At 41.6% G+C, this 18759-nt stretch overlaps 1 protein-coding gene across 1 annotated transcript in view; it reads left to right on the forward strand.

The window, feature by feature from the left end:
• The window catches only part of LOC149278829 (protein-glutamine gamma-glutamyltransferase 6-like), a 46299-nt gene that overhangs the window by 25126 nt on the left and 2414 nt on the right, over positions 1–18759 (forward strand). The window contains exons 7-14 of the mRNA XM_089501709.1: positions 3051–3169; positions 4965–5093; positions 5882–6059; positions 7401–7530; positions 8121–8224; positions 9206–9448; positions 14579–14920; positions 16134–16291. Of these exons, the coding sequence (XP_089357835.1) occupies positions 3051–3169; positions 4965–5093; positions 5882–6059; positions 7401–7530; positions 8121–8224; positions 9206–9448; positions 14579–14920; positions 16134–16291 (1403 nt within the window). The remainder of the gene's footprint in view (positions 1–3050; positions 3170–4964; positions 5094–5881; positions 6060–7400; positions 7531–8120; positions 8225–9205; positions 9449–14578; positions 14921–16133; positions 16292–18759) is intronic.

Consider the following 18759-nt stretch of genomic DNA (forward strand, 5'->3'; position numbering starts at 1 on the left):
CCTAATGGTAAGGGCAGTTTCTCCCCCCTGGCTGCCTCTGTCTGCGGTGTGGCAACGCCTGCTACCTCCGCCGGAGTGGCCAGCTTACGCTAGGGCCTAGTGTCTGAGCTCTGGAAGTCTGCTGCCAAACGTCTAAGACTGACAGTGTTTGGGTGCTTTGCCCTGGGGTGAAACAGGTGAGTGGGTCGCCAATTGCCCACTCATTCGCCTTTCCCATTTTTAAATGCTGCTGCTGGTGGTGGTGGTGCCAGCATCTCTTCTCTGCCAGTTCGCTTCCTGGCTAGAGTCATGCCCAAAATGTCCCTAGTGGTAAGGGCAGTTTCTCCCCTCTGGCTGCGTCTGTTTGCGGTGTGGCAACGCCTGCTACCTCCGCCGGAGTGGCCAGCTTACGCTAGGGCCTTGTGTCTGAGCTCTGGAAGTCCGCTGCTAAACGTCTAGGACTGACAGTGTTTGGATGCTTTGCTCTGGGGTGAAACAGGTGAGTGGGTCGCCAATTGCCCACTCATTCGCCTTTCCCATTTTTCAATGCTGCTGCTGGTGGTGGTGGTGGTGCCAGCATCTCTTCTCTGCCAGTTCGCTTCCTGGCTAGAGTCATGCCCAAAATGTCCCTAGTGGTAAGGGCAGTTTCTCCCCTCTGGCTGCGTCTGTTTGCGGTGTGGCAACGCCTGCTACCTCCGCCGGAGTGGCCAGCTTACGCTAGGGCCTTGTGTCTGAGCTCTGGAAGTCCGCTGCCAAACGTCTAGGACTGACAGTGTTTGGATGCTTTGCTCTGGGGTGAAACAGGTGAGCGGGTCGCCAATTGCCCACTCATTCGCCTTTTCCATTTCCTTTTCCATTTCCATTTCATTATTTTCCTTCTGATACACAACCAACCAAACATAACACACACAATAACACAAATAACACAGTGACATAACACATAACACACATAACACATATAACACAGTGACAAGTGACAACACACATAACACACATAACACATACACGTACAATGCACAAATCACAAGGACCTTTCCTCTTGTTATTTGTCCTGGCCTTCATTTCTACACTCACTAGCATTAACGCTATAACTCACACTTCATACTATAACATTTTTCCATCCACATACCTGCCAACAGACCCAACTTTTTCAGGGACAGTCCTGCTTTTTTCCAGTCCTGTCCCATCTAATTTAGCTAAACTAGGTATGCAAATACACGTTGGTAGTTATAGCTCGGTAGGTAGCACTAGTATAAACATTAAATAAATATAATAAAGTACTAAATAATAAATCTAACTTTAAAATACATTTAAATAAACCCCTAATTTTTTTTTAAAACCCATTAAAATTAAATTATTATTTAGACATAATACATCTTTAACCAAAGCAGTGCGCTGCTACTAATCTTAAACATAACCGTACATTAACCCTAAGCTATTTTTTAGTTCTTGTCCAACATTTTTCCATCCGCATACCTGCCAACACACCCAAGATTTTGGTGGACAGTCCTGCTTTTTTCCAGTCCTGTCCAGTAAAAGTTGGGTTGTTGCAAAGTATGCCATTGTAAATAGGTAGCAAATGTTAGGCATGTATTACAAGTGGTCCAAAATCAATTTAAAAATGTAAAATAATCCCTATTCTTTTATTAAACATCTATGGATGTGTGATTGTGTATGATAAACGGAGGCCAAGTTCCTTGGAGCATTTGTCTCTAGGTCATTTTGTGTACAGTACACCTCAGTACGTGTGTGCAACTCTATTGGTCGTTTCGGCAGGGGGCTGGCCTGCCATCAACGAACGAAGTGCGTTCTGCAATTCACTAGTTGATGCCAGACCAGCCCCCTGCCGAAACGACCAATAGAGTTGCACACACGTTCCTTCACGGCAGCTGCTGCTGCTCCGATGTGTTGTTAACCCCGTATTAACCCCTGCTAGGCAACCGGGTAGGAAACGAAGATTAAACGAGCACGAAGAATGTCCGCGAATATTCGCCAGAAGAGAAGACAGGAACGGGCGAATATTCGCGGAATACGAAGGTTTTTTCCCCCCCGAAGACGAGCACGAAGACGAGCACGAAGAGCCCCCTGGTGCCCAAGTCTAATTTTAATGTCAAACAAAACAAGGATTTCTAGGTCTGAGTTTAAGTGAGGAACATTAGGCGGTCCTCCTAATAGTCAATGTTTTAAGATGTACCAAAAGAGACCAGAGGATTTGAAAAAGTATAAATTTCTAGGAATTTGTTCAATATATCACAAAGTTCTGCCAGTATTTAGATCGCTCGTGTCACACCAAGTTTTTCACTTCCCTTACCTTTCAACATGCAAAGTTTATAAAAAAAAATACTGGTTTTATGGGAAAAGTGGAGGTTTCCACCACCATCCATTTGAACACGTTTCCCCACTTTAAGGGAGACATGAATATCTCACCTTTCCTGCTTCTGGCTGGGGAAGGGAGGCTCTATAAAACCCTTAAGATAATGGAGGCACATACATACGGCAATGCAGGAAAGCACAACACTTACCAGTGTGGCTCACTTATGTTTGTCACACGTTCTTCACTTTATTTTATGTAGAGTATGCAGCTCTGGCTTTTATAAAATGTATATAATGACTGAAATATTTTGACCCTGAAAATATTATTTGTTATATAAAGCATTTAAAACGTCTGTCTTAATTTAACTTGATAATGTTAATTAAGGTAAATATTTTAGAATGCAACTGGGGACCCATTGTGCTGAATGTGATGCGCAAAGATATTTCCTTCTATTTTGATCAGAGACATTGGTGTGTTTTGTTTTTTTTCAATGTCATACTCTTTGGACAGCACCATGTTATGGCATTTAAAGCAATGCCTTTGTTGCTTTTTGACATAGACTTTTCTTAAAAATTAGATGTAATTTTATGAAACGTGTAAGTCTGCAGCATTTTCAGACATAAATCTTCCTGCCAAAGGCTTCCACCATAAACATATATTTAAAAGGTGTTCTCAGTGAGCATCGGTGGTATAAAGCTACTTATGCTGTAAATATATATGTTTTATTTAAAAAGAAAAATATACTCTCTATTTCCAGACGATGCAGTATTTATGGAGGATGAAAGTGAAAGACAAGAATATGTTTTGAATGACAGTGGCATCATGTACTATGGGCATGAAGAGTATATTGAAAATGAAGGATGGAACTTTGGACAAGTAAGAAGAATGAAGTAGTAACAATGTAACATGGTTGTGTTTCTAAAAACTGATCCTTAAGAACTTCCAACATGTTTTCAACAGGTTGTTTAGTTTCTCTTCAGTAGATCATTGGTGGAAGGGGTTTCACTAAAGCTGGGGTTTGCGCAATTCAATTTCTTGAATTCTTAATGCATTATAAAGGACCATCTAAAAGGTGAACGAATACTAGGCTAATGATCCTTGGATCAATAACAACTACGTCCTTTCAGAGAGACCCAAAAGCATTGAGGTAGAATCTGTTCAAACTGTATTGTTGTATTTGTAAGTGCTCCCCACAACATATTTTCCAAATAGGTAAATAGTTCAATTAGTGAGGTGACTTTCAAGAAGTCTCACTGACTTAAAAATATCCTTTATACAGGGCAATGAGCTGACTGTTGTAGCTTCGATCTTCCGGGCTAGGCTTAACTTCCCATTAAAAACCCCAATAATGACACCGCACACCATAGAATATGGATAAGAAAAGGCCACAGCCAATTTTATTTATTAGAGTCATTGTCACGCCAAAACCTGAAACAATAAACATAGGTGCGTTAACAAGGACAGTGACTCAAAACACCAACATGTAAATATATACAATAAACACTCAAGCTTGCCAAGTAATCCAGGTACCATAACCAAATACCACTTAAGGAAGGGACATACCGAGATGCCCCCACCCTGACCTGAGGTTCCCAGCACTGACAGCCAAGAACCTCCCACCAGATGTTACCAACCATTCACTTACCACCACATTAACCCCCAGGATACCTGGCAAGCTGCCGCCCCACAGACTGTGACAAACGACACAAACCAACAAACAAAAGAAAAAGGGAGGGAGGGTGGGACACGCAACCAGGTAAGCTAACCACAAGAATGGTTCCTAAGCCCGGGAAAGCAGCCACTTATATAATCTTCCCCCAACTCCACCCCCGAAATTCCAGCCAAAAAACGCACCCCTCCTCCGCACAACAGTCAGGGCCCACTATAGCCCCTGCTGGCCCCCGTGGGCATCACTCTTGGTGCAAAGTAAGAGTGATGGATGGTGTTAGAGTGAGTGCATATCTTAGATCATGGTATTAATGTGAGTGCCTGCTAACATATGGTGCTAGAATGCATGCGCACATTAGTGTATGATGTTACAGTGTGTGTTAGCATAGTGTGTTAGAAAGTGGATGAGGGTTTTTGTTTATGGTATCAATGTATCTGTGTTTGAGCTATATTTTGTGTGTGTGTTAGCATATAGTGTTGGTGTGTGTGTTATTGTAGGGTGATTAGAGTGAGTGGGTATTACTCTGTGTTAAATGTATTAATTATGGGGAGGGGATAATAGGCAAATATGTATTATATTATTACTATTTATTGTTTTATATGGCGCCATCATATTCCACAGCACCGTACAAGTGATATTGTAGTCATGAAAATCAGTGCCCATTAGCTGTTGATGGTGCTTGAGTATCAACATGAGAAGCTGTGATGATTAAAACAATCAATGTACGGTGTAGGTGTTTGAAAGAAACTTGTAAGGCATGTGACGGTAAACTTTGCTTGTTACAAGCGAGTCCTTGCCTGAAACTCACAAAATATTCACCCCCGCTACATTGAGTAACAATAAAAATAAATGAATAAAAAAGAAATGAGGGTACTCCTAATAACCAAGAAGGCCAACAGCTGCCCTTTTATTTTGCACTCTATAACCTCTATCTCCTTTGTCCTCTGCATATGAGGATGATTCTGTGCACCAACTAATGCACTCTTAATATTTTCTTTCCAGTTTGAGGAAGGCATTCTGGACATCTGTCTATTAGTACTAGATAAAAGCTTACACCACCAAAGTGATCCAGCCTTGGACTGCTCCCAGAGAAATGACCCTGGTTACGTGGGTAGGGTTGTAAGTTCTATGGTAAGTATGGTATATCATTTTTTAATACATTTTCCAATGCTCCTATAGTTCTGGAGTCATACTGTATGTCACATTAGAATCATATCTAAAAATGTCCCAGGGTAGGCTACCTGGAGTCCTTCCTCTTCTGGGGAAGTAGCTTTGTGAAGGTTTGGGGCTAGCCCCAGGCAGCCTTTAAAGAGTGGTGGATAGGGGGGGAGTGAGTGCCACATTCCCTTGTCAAGAGAAAACTGAAAAAAATGAATTTGTGTTAATTGCGGGACTTGCATAATTTTACCCCAAACTTTATATGACACTAGCTCGTTCAGCTTTGAGTTTTAAATGCTTAAAGTATGACAATTGTTGAGATCCTGTCTTTCTGACCAGCTCCTAATAATATGACTAAAGAAAACATATCTATGTAAATGTAGTAATAGAAAAAAAAAACAGTTGCTTTTTCGTGGACTGATGTGTTATTAACAGAAGTTTGATTTGGTATCTATTAAAGTATATCTTCTAAAATGACTATTACTACAACTATTATTAATACAATGTAAAACATGAACACCGTACTTTTTTTCTCTTCCCAATTAGCTGCTCGTTGACAGCTTTTTTATATATTACTAAACTGTTGTACAGAAAATGGTAGGCAGGAGTTAAGATAAGGGGCCAGAGTAGTCTCTCACAGAAAGTATGCCAAATATGTTTTTCTAACCCAAAAATCATATGATGACTTAAAATGTTAATAAAATGAATAACCATGTCAGGATTTATGGAAAAATTATTTGCTGCAATTTGGCTTTATGCAGATAAACAGCAATGATGACGATGGTGTGTTGGAAGGAAGATGGTCTGGAAAATTCTGGTTTGGAACCGACCCCCAAATGTGGATTGGAAGTGTGGAAATACTTACAATGTGGCACAAAAAAGGTTTTAAGCCAGTTAAATATGGACAGTGCTGGGTGTTTGCCGGTGTCATGTGCACAGGTGATTCTTTTGTAATCCATAAATATGTTTTAGCAGCAGAAGAAGAATTTCAGATCTTTAAACTAAAAATGTTTCTGCTATAACTTCCCTCTGCATTGTAGAATTCCTGACAAATAGTTCTAATTCCTGACAGTATAGGTGAACGGTTCTGATTCCTTTCACAAAATTAAGGGTATTTTCTTTTACCAGTCTGAAATTTTTACTGATTTTGCAGATTCCAAAGGAAGGTCTCCGATATACCTGGAGACATCCTTGGTATGCTGACCCAGGGCTTTCCCCCTTCTAATTGCACATGGGAATCAAGATGGGGTAGAGCTTGACCAATGAATCTGATGAGCCGCTCAGTAGCAGACATTTCCTACAACTTATAAGAAAGAAGGCAAAGATCAAACATAACTGGATGGGGAGAGGGTAAAGCCAAACACTGCTCCACCACATGAACATGAAAGACAGTTATTTTCCTGCTATGTTCACTTATCTGTACTCGGTGGTGTATTTACCTTTGGTGCTAACCTATTCCTAATTCAGGGCAGCGCTGCCGTTCCATCCGCAACCCTGGTCCTGCTAATAGGCGTCGGGACATGACATCATATCCCAGCACACCGCTTTAAACGGCACAACAAGAAACTTGGCACAACCCTCGATAGTATTATAGACCTGAGGCTGATGCCTCCCTGGAGACAATGCCCCACACCTAGTAAGCCTAGGCCAAGAAAACCTTACTGACTATACTCCTTATCCTACCCATATTCTGAAGTCATTTGACTTTAAAAGGGAAATAGACTTCTCACCTCCCTTTTTTATACAGCTTACTGTTAAGTGTATTAAGCTTTTTTAGTAGAATGTTTGTTTTTAGACATAGGGCTACTAAGATCAGAAGTTTCAGTAACAAAATCCCTGTAAAAATTCTCCCCATGCCATATTTTGCAATTTTCTCTGTAACATAACAATGACAGATAAATATTTCCAAATATGTAGTAACAACACAGTACACTAATATTAGTGGAAAATTAAATTTAGGTTTCTTTTCAAATTTAGAAAATCTTATTAAACGAGCAGATAATGGAGAAAGTAGTCACAGAAATCCGGTTATTTATAAAATTCAAGCTTAGTTTCATCTGATCTGATTGAGTAAAATTTCATAAAGATAAGATCAAATGGAAGGCATACAGCTGTATTTTTTTTACATTCATTTTTAAATTAAAAGATATGATAAAAGTAATTTTAATGTTAGGTTTAGCTGTGCTTTTTAACCTAGTATACTACTTGTGTGAAATGTTACTGCTATATAAAATAATAATTTCTGGAACTTTAACTGGACCTCGTTTGTTTCTTTTGTAGTGCTCCGGGGTTTGGGAATTCCAACCAGAGTGGTCACAAACTTTGCCTCAGCTCATGATAAGGAGGGAAATTTGAGTGTTGACAATATTTATACCGTAAGCGGAAAAAAAATGAGCAAAGACTCCATGTGGTATGGAAAACACTTTTATGTGAAAAAAACACTTGAAAGATGGTTGAAATTTTTAGAAAGAAAGCCTGAAGGAAAAAACATATTTTTCTCCTTCAGCATAAAAATACAGTTAATATAGGTTAGCATTAACAAAAATATTTTTTATGATATTTTGGGGTACCTTTCCTGGAGCTGATTCTTTCTGGCAATGTTAATAAAGCATTAGTTCCTCCACAGGCTTTCATTAGTGTCTGGCTTGATGAGCCATTCAATTGTTTACCATTAGTAAGATCAGGAGTCAGTATGTAGCTTCCAGAAAAAAAAATATAGTCTGCAAAAACAGCTGGAACTGCTTTAGAAAACAGCTAAAAAATTTTGAAACACTTAATTGTGATCTAATACTGGGAATAAAAAATTTGGGCGTTCCCCTTTAACATTTAAGATGTATAATTCAACATTTACCTATTCATCTATGATTTTTTTACTGTAATACAACATCATTATTGTAATATTAATGATTTTACCACAATGTTTTCAAGAAAGACCTAGGTTGTTTCTCAGCCTTAGTGTCTGTGTAAGGATTCATGTCGTTCTTGGCTCTCTACCAACAGGAATTACCATGTTTGGAACGAGAGCTGGTTCACCAGACCTGACTTAGGCCCGGCCTACGGAGGGTGGCAAGTGCTGGACGCAACACCCCAAGAATTAAGCGAAGGTATAAAACAGGTCTGCCGGCCCTCCTCATACATTTATATACCTTTGGTATATGTCAGCCTGTTCTGCAGATGCACAATGCGTGTAATTCTGTTAGATATGGGCAGTTTGGAAATCAACATGAATATATTTTTATTTGTCTTAAAAATTATATTATACTTTTCCCAGATAAGTTGACAAATATATTACAATGTTTAGACCTAGCGATATGCAGGGGTACTGTATTTTTTTTTTACCGATGCAGAAGACAGGAAATAATACCCAGGGAAGTTATTGTATTGTGTAAAAAAGGTACCAAAGCATCTTGGGATTGGTTGTAATTGTGCCCTATATATATATATATATATATATATATATATATATATATATATATATATAATTACACACTATAAACTTTCTTTATTGGCAGTCCTGGAGGCTGCCATTGTCAGTCATGTAATATTTTGGGTGACTTTCCCTGCTCAAACACCTCATCGAGCTGATTTTTTTGTGGAAAAGTATTGGGACACCAGACCATTACACCAACAGTGACTTTTATGACATTGCATTCTAAATACATAGACATTAATATGTAGTTGCCTGCCATTTGCAGCTATAACGGCTTCCACTCTTCTGGGAAGGCTTTCTACAAGATTTTGGAGAGTGTCTGTGGGAATTTCAGCCCATTCATCCAGTAGAGCATTTGTAAGGTCAGCCACTGATGTTGGACGAGAAGACCGGGCTCGCAATCTCCATTCCAATATTTCCCAAAGGTGTTCGATGGGGTTAAAGTCAGGGCTCTGTGTGGCCGGTCAAGTTCTTCACTAAAAACGCATCCAACCATGTGTTTATGGACCTTGGTTTGTGCGCTGGGGCACAGTCATCCTGGAACAGAAAAAAGGCCTTCTCTAAACTGTTCCCACAAAGTTGGAAGCATAGCATTGTACTAAATGTCTTGACATGCTGAAGGGGATATGTTAATGTTTGTTTTTTTCACTCCTAGAAATCTATTGTTGTGGTCCTGCCTCAGTCCACGCAATCAAAGGAGGAGAACTGCATCTTGGCTACGATACCCAGTTTGTATTTTCTGAAGTGAATGCAGACCAATACACCTGGATTTACTACGATAAAGGCTTGAAAGAGAAGGTGTACTCCAATAGCACGTTAGTAGGGAAAAACATCAGCACAAAAGCCGTGGGTAGCAATGAACGTGTGGACATTACAGAAAACTATAAATACCCAGAAGGTAAAAGTCAGGTATTCATTTTGTTACCCTATAAATACATTGCACATACCCCAACTATTATACACCTCTCTTTAGCATCAACAAACTTTTTATCCATTAAATAATAGAATCATTTGTCTTTTTACATCTGGATGGGTTTTTCCCCTGGGCTACACCGATAAAAACAGTGAAGCTTTCACATATGGTCATAATGCAGGGGCGTAACTAGACGCCTCAGGGCCCGGGTGCGAGAATCTGTTAAGGGCCCCCCCAAAAAAAACATGATTTTTACCCAACAATTTTTTTTCAACAAATTCAATTTACATATTGAATCATATCTGTAAAAAAATCAAAGAAAAAGGGGCTCATGTACAAAGGGCATAATCCAGGGGTGTCCAAGTTTTTTCTGCAGTGGGCCACTTCATCAGAATTGTATACGTGCGCGGGCCGCACTCATTTTTCACTGTGACAAAAAATATGGCCTTTAATAAAATATGCAGATTAAAATAAAGTAAAATGATACAAAACCTTTACTCTTCCTCTCACTGATTTCTGGGCCTAGAAAGTTTTGCGACTACAAATTCAGGATTCCCTAGATTTATTCTAGGGATGAACTAAAATGAAAATTCTGGACCAAAACATTCAGGGTTCACTTAGCCAAAACCGAAAATGACCCCCACCTTTAAAAATAATAATAAAAACTCACATTTTTAATAAAGGTAGGTAACACACAATTGGACAAAATTAGCAATATGACTTGGCATGATAGGAGTGTGATTGCTAACAGCAATCACACTCCTATCATACCCAGGCAACCAGTAAATGCTGGTACCTAGGCATGATGGGACTGTGCTCGCTGTGATTGCTGTTGGCAATCACACTCCTATCCAGTGGCGTCGGCAGGGGGGGGCCAGAGGGGGCCATGGCCCCCCAACATCATGCTGTGCCTCCCGGTGTGCCCCCCCAATTGAAACGCCGGCTTTTTTTTTTAATAGACCCGGAGGAGAGAAAGAGAGGCGCCGAGCGGTTGCTGAGGATTAAGTTCTCGGCAACCGTTCGGCGCCTCTCACTCTTCTCCGCGACCGCGAGGCCTCTGCCTTGGTCGCAGTGCCGGCATTTCAAGCCGGGCGCCGGTATATGTCGTCATATCCGGCGCCCGGCAGTGAAGCCGCGCACACTGCAGAACCAGGGCTACAGAGACCTCGCGATCTCACCGCTGGACAAGCCCAAGGTAAGTGAACTTCAAAGGGGGGTAGAAAGTTAGGAGGGGGTTAGAGAGTCAGAAGAGGTAGATAGGTATAGATTGGGAGGGAGAGGGGATAGATAGGATAGATTGGGAGGGAGAGGGGGTAGATGGGATAGATATGATAGATAGGGAGGGAGATGGGGGTAGATGGGATAGATTGGGAGGGAGATGGGGTAGATGAGATGGATAGGGAGGGAGAGGGGGTAGATGGGATAGATTGGGAGGGAGAGGGGGTAGATGGGATAGATTGGGAGGGAGAGGGGGTAGATGGGATAGATTGGGAGGGAGAGGGGGTAGATGGGATAGATTGGGAGGGAGAGGGGGTACATAGGATAGATTGGGAGGGAGAGTAGGTATATAGGGAGGCAGAGGTGGTAGATAGGGAGGAAGAGGGGGTAGATAGGATAGATTGGGAGGGAGAGGGGGTAGATAGGATAGATTAGGAGGGAGAGGTGTTTATGGGACAAACTTGGCGTACGTTCAGCTGTTTGGGGACAAAGTTGACACAATATGTAATTTGGGTGCTGGTCGGGTTTTATGTGGGCAGTGTGGACACCAGGGCTGGCTTTGGGGTGTGTGACCAGTGATCTATGCCTGTAATTTAGGGTGTTTTATCTATACCTTTAATGCAGAGTTTATATGTAATTTCCAATTGATATATACCTGCAAAGCTGGGTTTTGTGTCATTCTGTTCATCTGTATCGGCTATATTTCCATACATTATTTATGTTTACCTGCAAATATAGGATTTGTATGTCTTATTCAGTTGATCAATACCTGGAGTGCTGTTTCCATGTGTTGTTTATTTGATCTATACCTTCAGTGCTGAGTGTACATGTGATTTCCAGTTGATCTATACCTGCAATGCTGGGTTTGTGTGTTCTGTTGGTTTATAACTGCAATGCTATGTTTCCATACATTATTTATGTATACCTGCAAATACAAGTTGTTTTTTTTATATCTCATTTAGTTGCATGTGCTGTTTCCATGTGTTGTTTATTTGATCTATACCTGAACTACAGGGTGTAAGTAAAAGAGCGGTATGGTTTAGTGAATGAGGGGATAAAGGGACTCTGGGGATGATTACAGGGGAGAGGACCGCTCAATGTCACGGTGCAGGACTGACTCTCACGGTCTTTCCCTGATCTGCAGTCAGTGTGGGAAATATTTCTTTTTTTTGTTGTGGTAGCGGAGGGAGTGATTGCATGCAAGGAAGCGTTGAGCGGGGCCCAAGGAAATGCTTGGATATTTTTTCACTATAAAATATATTGGCAGCAGGGGCAAATATTTATATATGTTTTGGCAGCAGGGGCTAATATTTATATATTGGCAACAGGGTCTAATATTAATATATATATATTGGCTGCAGGGGCTAATATTAATATATATAGGAAGCAGGGACCAATACTATATATATCGGCAGCAGGGTCTAATATTAATATATATCGGCAGCAGGGTCCAATATTAATATATACCAGCAGCAGGGGCTAATATTAATATATATATTGGCAGCAGGGGCTAATATATATTGGCAGCAGGAGCTAATATTAACATATATTGGCAGCAGGAGCTAATATTAACATATATTGGCAGCAGGGTCTAGTATTTATATTCATATCGGCAGCAGGGGTTAATATTAATATATATTGGCTGCAGGGGCTAATTATATATATTGGCTGCAGTGACTAATAATATATATTGGCAGTAGGGGCTAATATTAATATATACTGGTAGCAGGGTCAAATATTTATATATATATCAGCAGCAGGGTATAATTTTTTTGTATATCAGCAGCAGGGTATAATATAAGTATATATCCGCAGCAGGGGCTAATATCAACATATATCCCCAGCAGGGGTTAATATTAATATATATCAGAAGCAGGGTGTAATATTTCTATATATCGGCAGCAGGGGCTAACTTCAAAGAGATAAGTGCATATTATGTAGTTAAAAATGCACGTCTAACGTGTGTGTGTATATATATAGTGTATATGTACCGTTTTATAATTGGCCCCCCTACTTTGGTCCCTGGCCCCCCATGTGCCCCCTCTAAATATGAAAGCTGGAGACGCCACTGCTCCTATCATGCCAAGTCAGCCAGTACATGCTGGTACAGGGTGGCTGTAAGTGATGTGCAGACCCCATACTGCTGGCAGCATCACTACACAAGGGGGGCAGCTAGCTAGGTTTCAGCATGTACTGGCTGACTTGGCATGATAGGAGTGTGATTGCTAACAGTAGTCACAGTCCCATCATGCCTAGGTTCCAGCACTTACACATCCATCCAGTAAATGCTGGAACCTAGGCATTATGGGACTGTGATTGCTGTTAGCAATCACACTCCTATCATGCCAAGTCAGCCAGTACATGCTGGTACAGGGTGGCTGTAAGTGCAGACCCCATACTGCTGGCAGCATCACTACACAAGGGGGGCAGCTGGCCAGGTTTCAGCATGTACTGGCTGACTTGGCATCATAGGAGTGTGATTGCTAACAGCAATCACAGTCCCATCATGCCTAGGTTCCAGCACTTACACATCCATGCTATCACACACACACACACACACTCATTTATTCATATAATCATTAATTCACAGATTCATTCCCTCAATCACACACACTCATTCAAACCCCCTTCCCACCCCCTTACCTGCACTGCAGCTCCTCGATGCCGCTCACAGACTTCAGCAGGGGGCGCGGCCTCTCTCTGCCTTCTCTGCTAAAGCACAGAGGAAGTAGGATGTCACATGAACTCCGCTTCCTCTGTGCAGTCCAGAAGACCCTCCCACAAGTAAGTAGCAGGGCTTGAGGTGCGGCTCGCGTAAGATCGGTTGCCCTGGCTGCCGATCTTACGCGGGCCGCACCTCGAGGTCTCGCGGGCCGCATGTTGGACGCCCCTGCCCGATTTCGGGCGGCCCCTTGGCTTGGGCCCCCCTGCCGCCGGGGCCCGGTCGCAGTTGCGACCCCTGCAACCCCGGTAGTTCCGCCACTGTCATAATGGACATCAGTGGAAGCTCTGCATGGTCGTTAGGTGGAACGTCCTGTGTACATCCATTTTGGTTTGGAGGGTGTTGGTAAGGATTGGTGCTAGTGGAAGTGAAATCTCTGATCAAAGACATAAATCTTTTTGTTACACTATCAATGATCATACCCCTAGAACCTTCTATCACTGGTCATGGCAGATCAGAAGGAGAAATAACATAAGAAGTGGTAGGAGTTTTCCAGGCTGTTTGAAAATATGGCCTTATACTTAGTAGATATTCAGCCTTCCTGTCTCCTTATATATCAAGCTTCTCCACAGTTAACCTTCCATTCCTAATCAAGTATCAATATTCTAAATTAATTTTATATTCATCCAGGGAAGCGCCAACAACCAGCAAAAATGTCCAATTGTATAATGGCCACATTTGTCAGGCAATGGGCTGATTTAGTGGTACAGATAAACCTAAATCACAACTGAAGAGTAATCCTCTCAATGGAAAAAAAATCTTTGCTTTTGAGGTCATTTTTTTAAATCGCAGTTTATGGGAGGATTGATATTCAATTACTTGTGATAGTTTTATCTCGACCATTGCACAAATCTAGTCCTGTCTAACTGTAAAAGGCATATAGTCAGGATGCAAATACTGTGTCCTAAAATTTTTAAATTAGAGCAACTCAGGAGGCAATAACCATGTCTCTCGCCAGTTGTCCTCAGATCATCTCATCCTTTCTCAGGTTGTGTCTATGATCTCCACAGGCGGCTCATAGCCCCAAATACAGACTCTGAGGCTGAAGTATGCTTTAGCTCCAGAGTCTCCATTCAGGGCTATGAAGTTGTGACTAACCCTGGTGACAATATATATATAATCATCTGTTTAGCCATTAAAATACAAATTCTAAGTATTCTCACTTGTGGTTTTAGGATCTGATGAAGAAAGATCAGTTTACACAAAAGCATGCATGAAGCTGCTGGAAATTGGAATTTTAACAGAAGACAACTTAAAACAAAGAGGCATCTTGGGAAAATCCAGCAGGGATAGGGCGGAGGATGAAGATCTCACTGGGGAGATCACTGGGAAATTCAAGTTAGTCTCACCCCCAGAATTTGGACAGGATGTTAACCTAATTCTGGTATTAAAGAATTCTAGTACAAAGAGTGAATCTGTGCGTGTAAAGTTAAGTTCATCTTCCATAGAGTATACTGGAAAACCAAGAGCAGAAATCTTCAAGAATACAACATCTGTTACTATTGCACCCACGAAAGGTAATGTACACTTTAATGCACTTCTGTGTTCAGATTCTATAGTTCCAGTACATGCTGGCAAAACCCTCCAATGTGGCTAATTAAAACAATTTTGCCTAAATTCCTCCACAGCGATATAAAAAAACTCATTGCCAGTTATCAGAAATGTTTGATTTGCAGTTGTTGTCAAGTGTGGCACAAAATTCAACACTTGTAAGTCAACATAAAACTGTAGTCCCAATAATCTTAAGAAAATGGTGGTCCAGCTTCTGTTACACTCATGTTGTCTTAAAATTAGTTGGATGATCTGAAACATTTAAATGTGACAAGTACACAAAACTAGAACTGTCTAAATTTAGATGATCTAGTTGCTGATGAGGTGAGAGGATGAACAGACAAAACATCTGTATCTGTTGAGAGATGCACCATGTTTTCAGGAAGTTCTGCCAGCGTCTGAAGATGTATCATAATATGCACAATTATATTAATGTCCGCTTAGTGATGCGACCATTCGTATTTATCCCTCAGACTGGAAAATATTCCAAGTAAAGAGGCTTATTTTACTTGGTGAGAAGCACATACTGCAATAACATATACAATTTATAAATTACCAAATACTAATGATAACAACGATGTGCATGTGTCTGTATTAGCTATAGTCATGTCGTGATGGTCGATTTTCATTGTTTTTATAAATGATTTCACTTTCCTTGAAAAGTAGCCAATAAGGCACATGCAACATTTTGCAGTATACATTAAATGCTATGTTGGTGCTCATTTTCATAGAGCTGGTTTCTTATCCAAATATGTATTTAAATTTCCTTTTAGCATTTGACGCACAAATGTAGTTATTTTAACTATATCAGTTGATACATAATATTAACTGCAAAATAAAAACACATTACTACTGCCTGTATCACAATGGCTGTGATGAGCTTCTGCTGTGGCAACAATGTGTGTTAACCTCAATTAGACATTATTTTTTTGATCCTATTAGAGGACATGGGCATGGCTATAAGATATGCATGCTAAATGTGTTTTAAGCAGTTGGATTTATGCCCTGGAAGGTGAATTGTTAATTTTATGGGAAAAAAAAGTATACAATTCAATCAAGCCTGTTAGTGTTAGTATAGACCAGCGTCTAACATCTACCATAAGAACTACTATCTGCATTTAAGAAAAGCATCTCCAAGCAAATAACAAAATTATTACATTTTTCACAATTATATTACAGAAACACAGATTCCGGTAAACATACCTGCCAGTGATTATGAGGAGGAATTGACACAAGATAATCTTATTGAAGTTGCTGCTTTATGTGTATTAAAATCGAAAAAGAAGATGCTGGTACGCAGGGTGGTATCTATAGCAAAGCCTCCCGTAGAAATTAAGGTACAATACACAACATATTCATTTTCTCACACTCATATATATTGCTATTATATATATATAGTTGAGCTTTGGCCGCATTGCAAGAGTTGGCTGAAATGTAAGCCTTTGGTTATCTTACATGCTAATGTAGACAAATATACATAAATGTATATCTGAACACTCTTGGGTCTTATAAACTTTGCGGATATCTATGGTAGTGGTAAGTTGAGTATACTTTCAAGTTTGCAGTTTGCCCAAGTTGCATTACTAAGCATGAAGCAGTACAGCCTTTCCCTAACTCATTGTAATAGTAGATTGAATCATTGTAGAACAAAGAGAAGGAACGTCTTACCGGCTAGACCACTGACCTCCCCCATTAACCCATTTATATGCACCAACATTTTAAGACCGTTCTTTCCATTGCTAACTACAGTGAAGGAAACATGGTTTCTCGCTCTCCTCCCTGCGATCCCCCCTGCACCGATCACACTGTGATCTCTATGCAGGTCCCCACAGACTTGCATAGAGATTACAGTGTCTGTGCCTCAACGGAGCAACCGGATATCCCTGTAGGGGATATCCTGTCCTCCGATGACCTTCCGGGTGATGCGGAAGGGAATGCCCAATTGCGCGATCGGCGTTTAAAAATTTAACAGTTTTCCGGCTTTCGTGGGGGAAGATGTTACATCAGATCGGACAGCAGAAAGCTGGTGATGCTGGCTTCTGCTGTCAGGGGAGAGTCCAGGCTGTCAAACAGCCTGATCTCCCGTGTAGCGGCAGGGATGTGTCCATGGGGGATTCTTGGGATGCGGTTTTGGACATACCGGTACGTCCATAGGGACTGAAGGGGTTAATAATGGCATTTCTTTCCTTATTTGACATTGTGATCTTATATAATGATTGTAATTAGTGTTGTTTATTCATACCCATAAATAACTCCAAAATAAATGTGTACTTATTTGACTGTAAACTTATCTCCACTGGTACCTTGTTAAGTGTCATGAAGCAGAGTGGGGCAATTTTTTTTTATTTTTTTTTAAGCGGAGGAGAAAGAGGGGCGCTGAGTGGTTTTCGCTTATCAAGTTTTCAGTACCCGCTCTGCGCCCCTCTCTCTCCTCTGCGAGCCCTCTAGCTTGGTCTTGGTGCCGGCTTGTAATGCTGAGCTCAGCAGTGAAGCAGTGCGCACCGCGGCAGAGCAGGGAGACTCTCGCTGGAAGGTAAATGAAGTACAAAGAGGGGGTAGATAGGGTAGATAGTAGGGAGGGAGGGAGAGGGTAGATAGTAGGGAGGGAGGGAGAGAAAGGATAGATAATGAGCAGTGGCGTCAGCAGGGGGAGCGGCAGTTCAAACTTCGCCCCAGGCGGCACTATATCTTGGGCCAGCCCTGTTAAGCTGTCTGGTATTTGGTGTTGTAATTAGACTTGTGCATTCGTCTTCGGGCGAACATGGAAACGAACACGAAGAGTGCGTTTTCGTTCCAAAGACACGCCGAAGAGAAGACGGCGGCAGTAAAACCTAGGCGAAGACGAAGACACACACCACGAAGATCTTCGTGATTGTCTTCGTCTTCGTCTACCATTCCCCCCCCCTCTTCTAACTTACCTTGTCTTCGCGGCTTCGCGGCATTGCGGCAGTTCCCGGAAGTGGAAATCCGCAGGTTCGCCGTCACGGGTTACAGGGCAGTGCGAATGAGCCTATTGGTCGCCTACAGGGACCTCCTCTGGCATCAACCAATTGGTTGATGCCAGAGGAAGACCCTGCAGGTGACCAATAGGCTCACTCGCACAGTCTTTGTAACCCCTGACAGCGAACCTATGGATTTCCGCTCCCGTTAACCCCTTCGATGCTGCGTTATCTAACACAGCATCGAAGGGGTTAACGGGAGCGGAAATCCATAGGTTAAAGGGCCGTGCAAGGGACCAATAGGCTCACTTGCATGGCCCCTTAACCCTTTAAAAAACAAAGTTAACCCCTAACTAATTGAACAGGGAGGGAGACCAGTGGGATCTGCTGGGTAAGTTGCAGCATTGAGGTTTTAAAACCCCAATGCTGCAACTTACCCTGCCGATGCCACTGATCTCCCTCCCTGTTCAATTAGTTAAATGTCCGTACGAGCGACTTTATTGTTCGCTTGTACGGACATTTAATTAATTGAACAGGGAGGGAGACCAGTGGGATGTGCCGGGTAAGTTGCAGCATTGGGGTTTTAAAAGTCTGCACGAGCGACCAACAGAGTCGCTCGTGCAGACTTTTAAAACCCCAATGCTGCAACTTACCCGGCACATCCCACTGGTCTCGCTGTTCTATCAGTTAAATGTCCGTACGAACGACTTTATTGGTCGCTTGTACGGACATTTAACTGATAGAACAATGAGACCAGTGGGATGTGCCGGGTAAGTTACAGCATCAGGAACCTAAAAGTTTGTATGAGCGACCAACAGAGTCGCTCGTGCAGACTTTTAAAATCCCAATGCTGCAACTTACCCGGC

The sequence above is a fragment of the Sceloporus occidentalis genome, unplaced genomic scaffold (assembly GCF_023333645.1).
Source record: "Sceloporus occidentalis isolate IW3139 unplaced genomic scaffold, rSceOcc1.0.p SCAF_179, whole genome shotgun sequence".
Taxonomy (NCBI): Eukaryota; Metazoa; Chordata; class Lepidosauria; order Squamata; family Phrynosomatidae; genus Sceloporus; species Sceloporus occidentalis.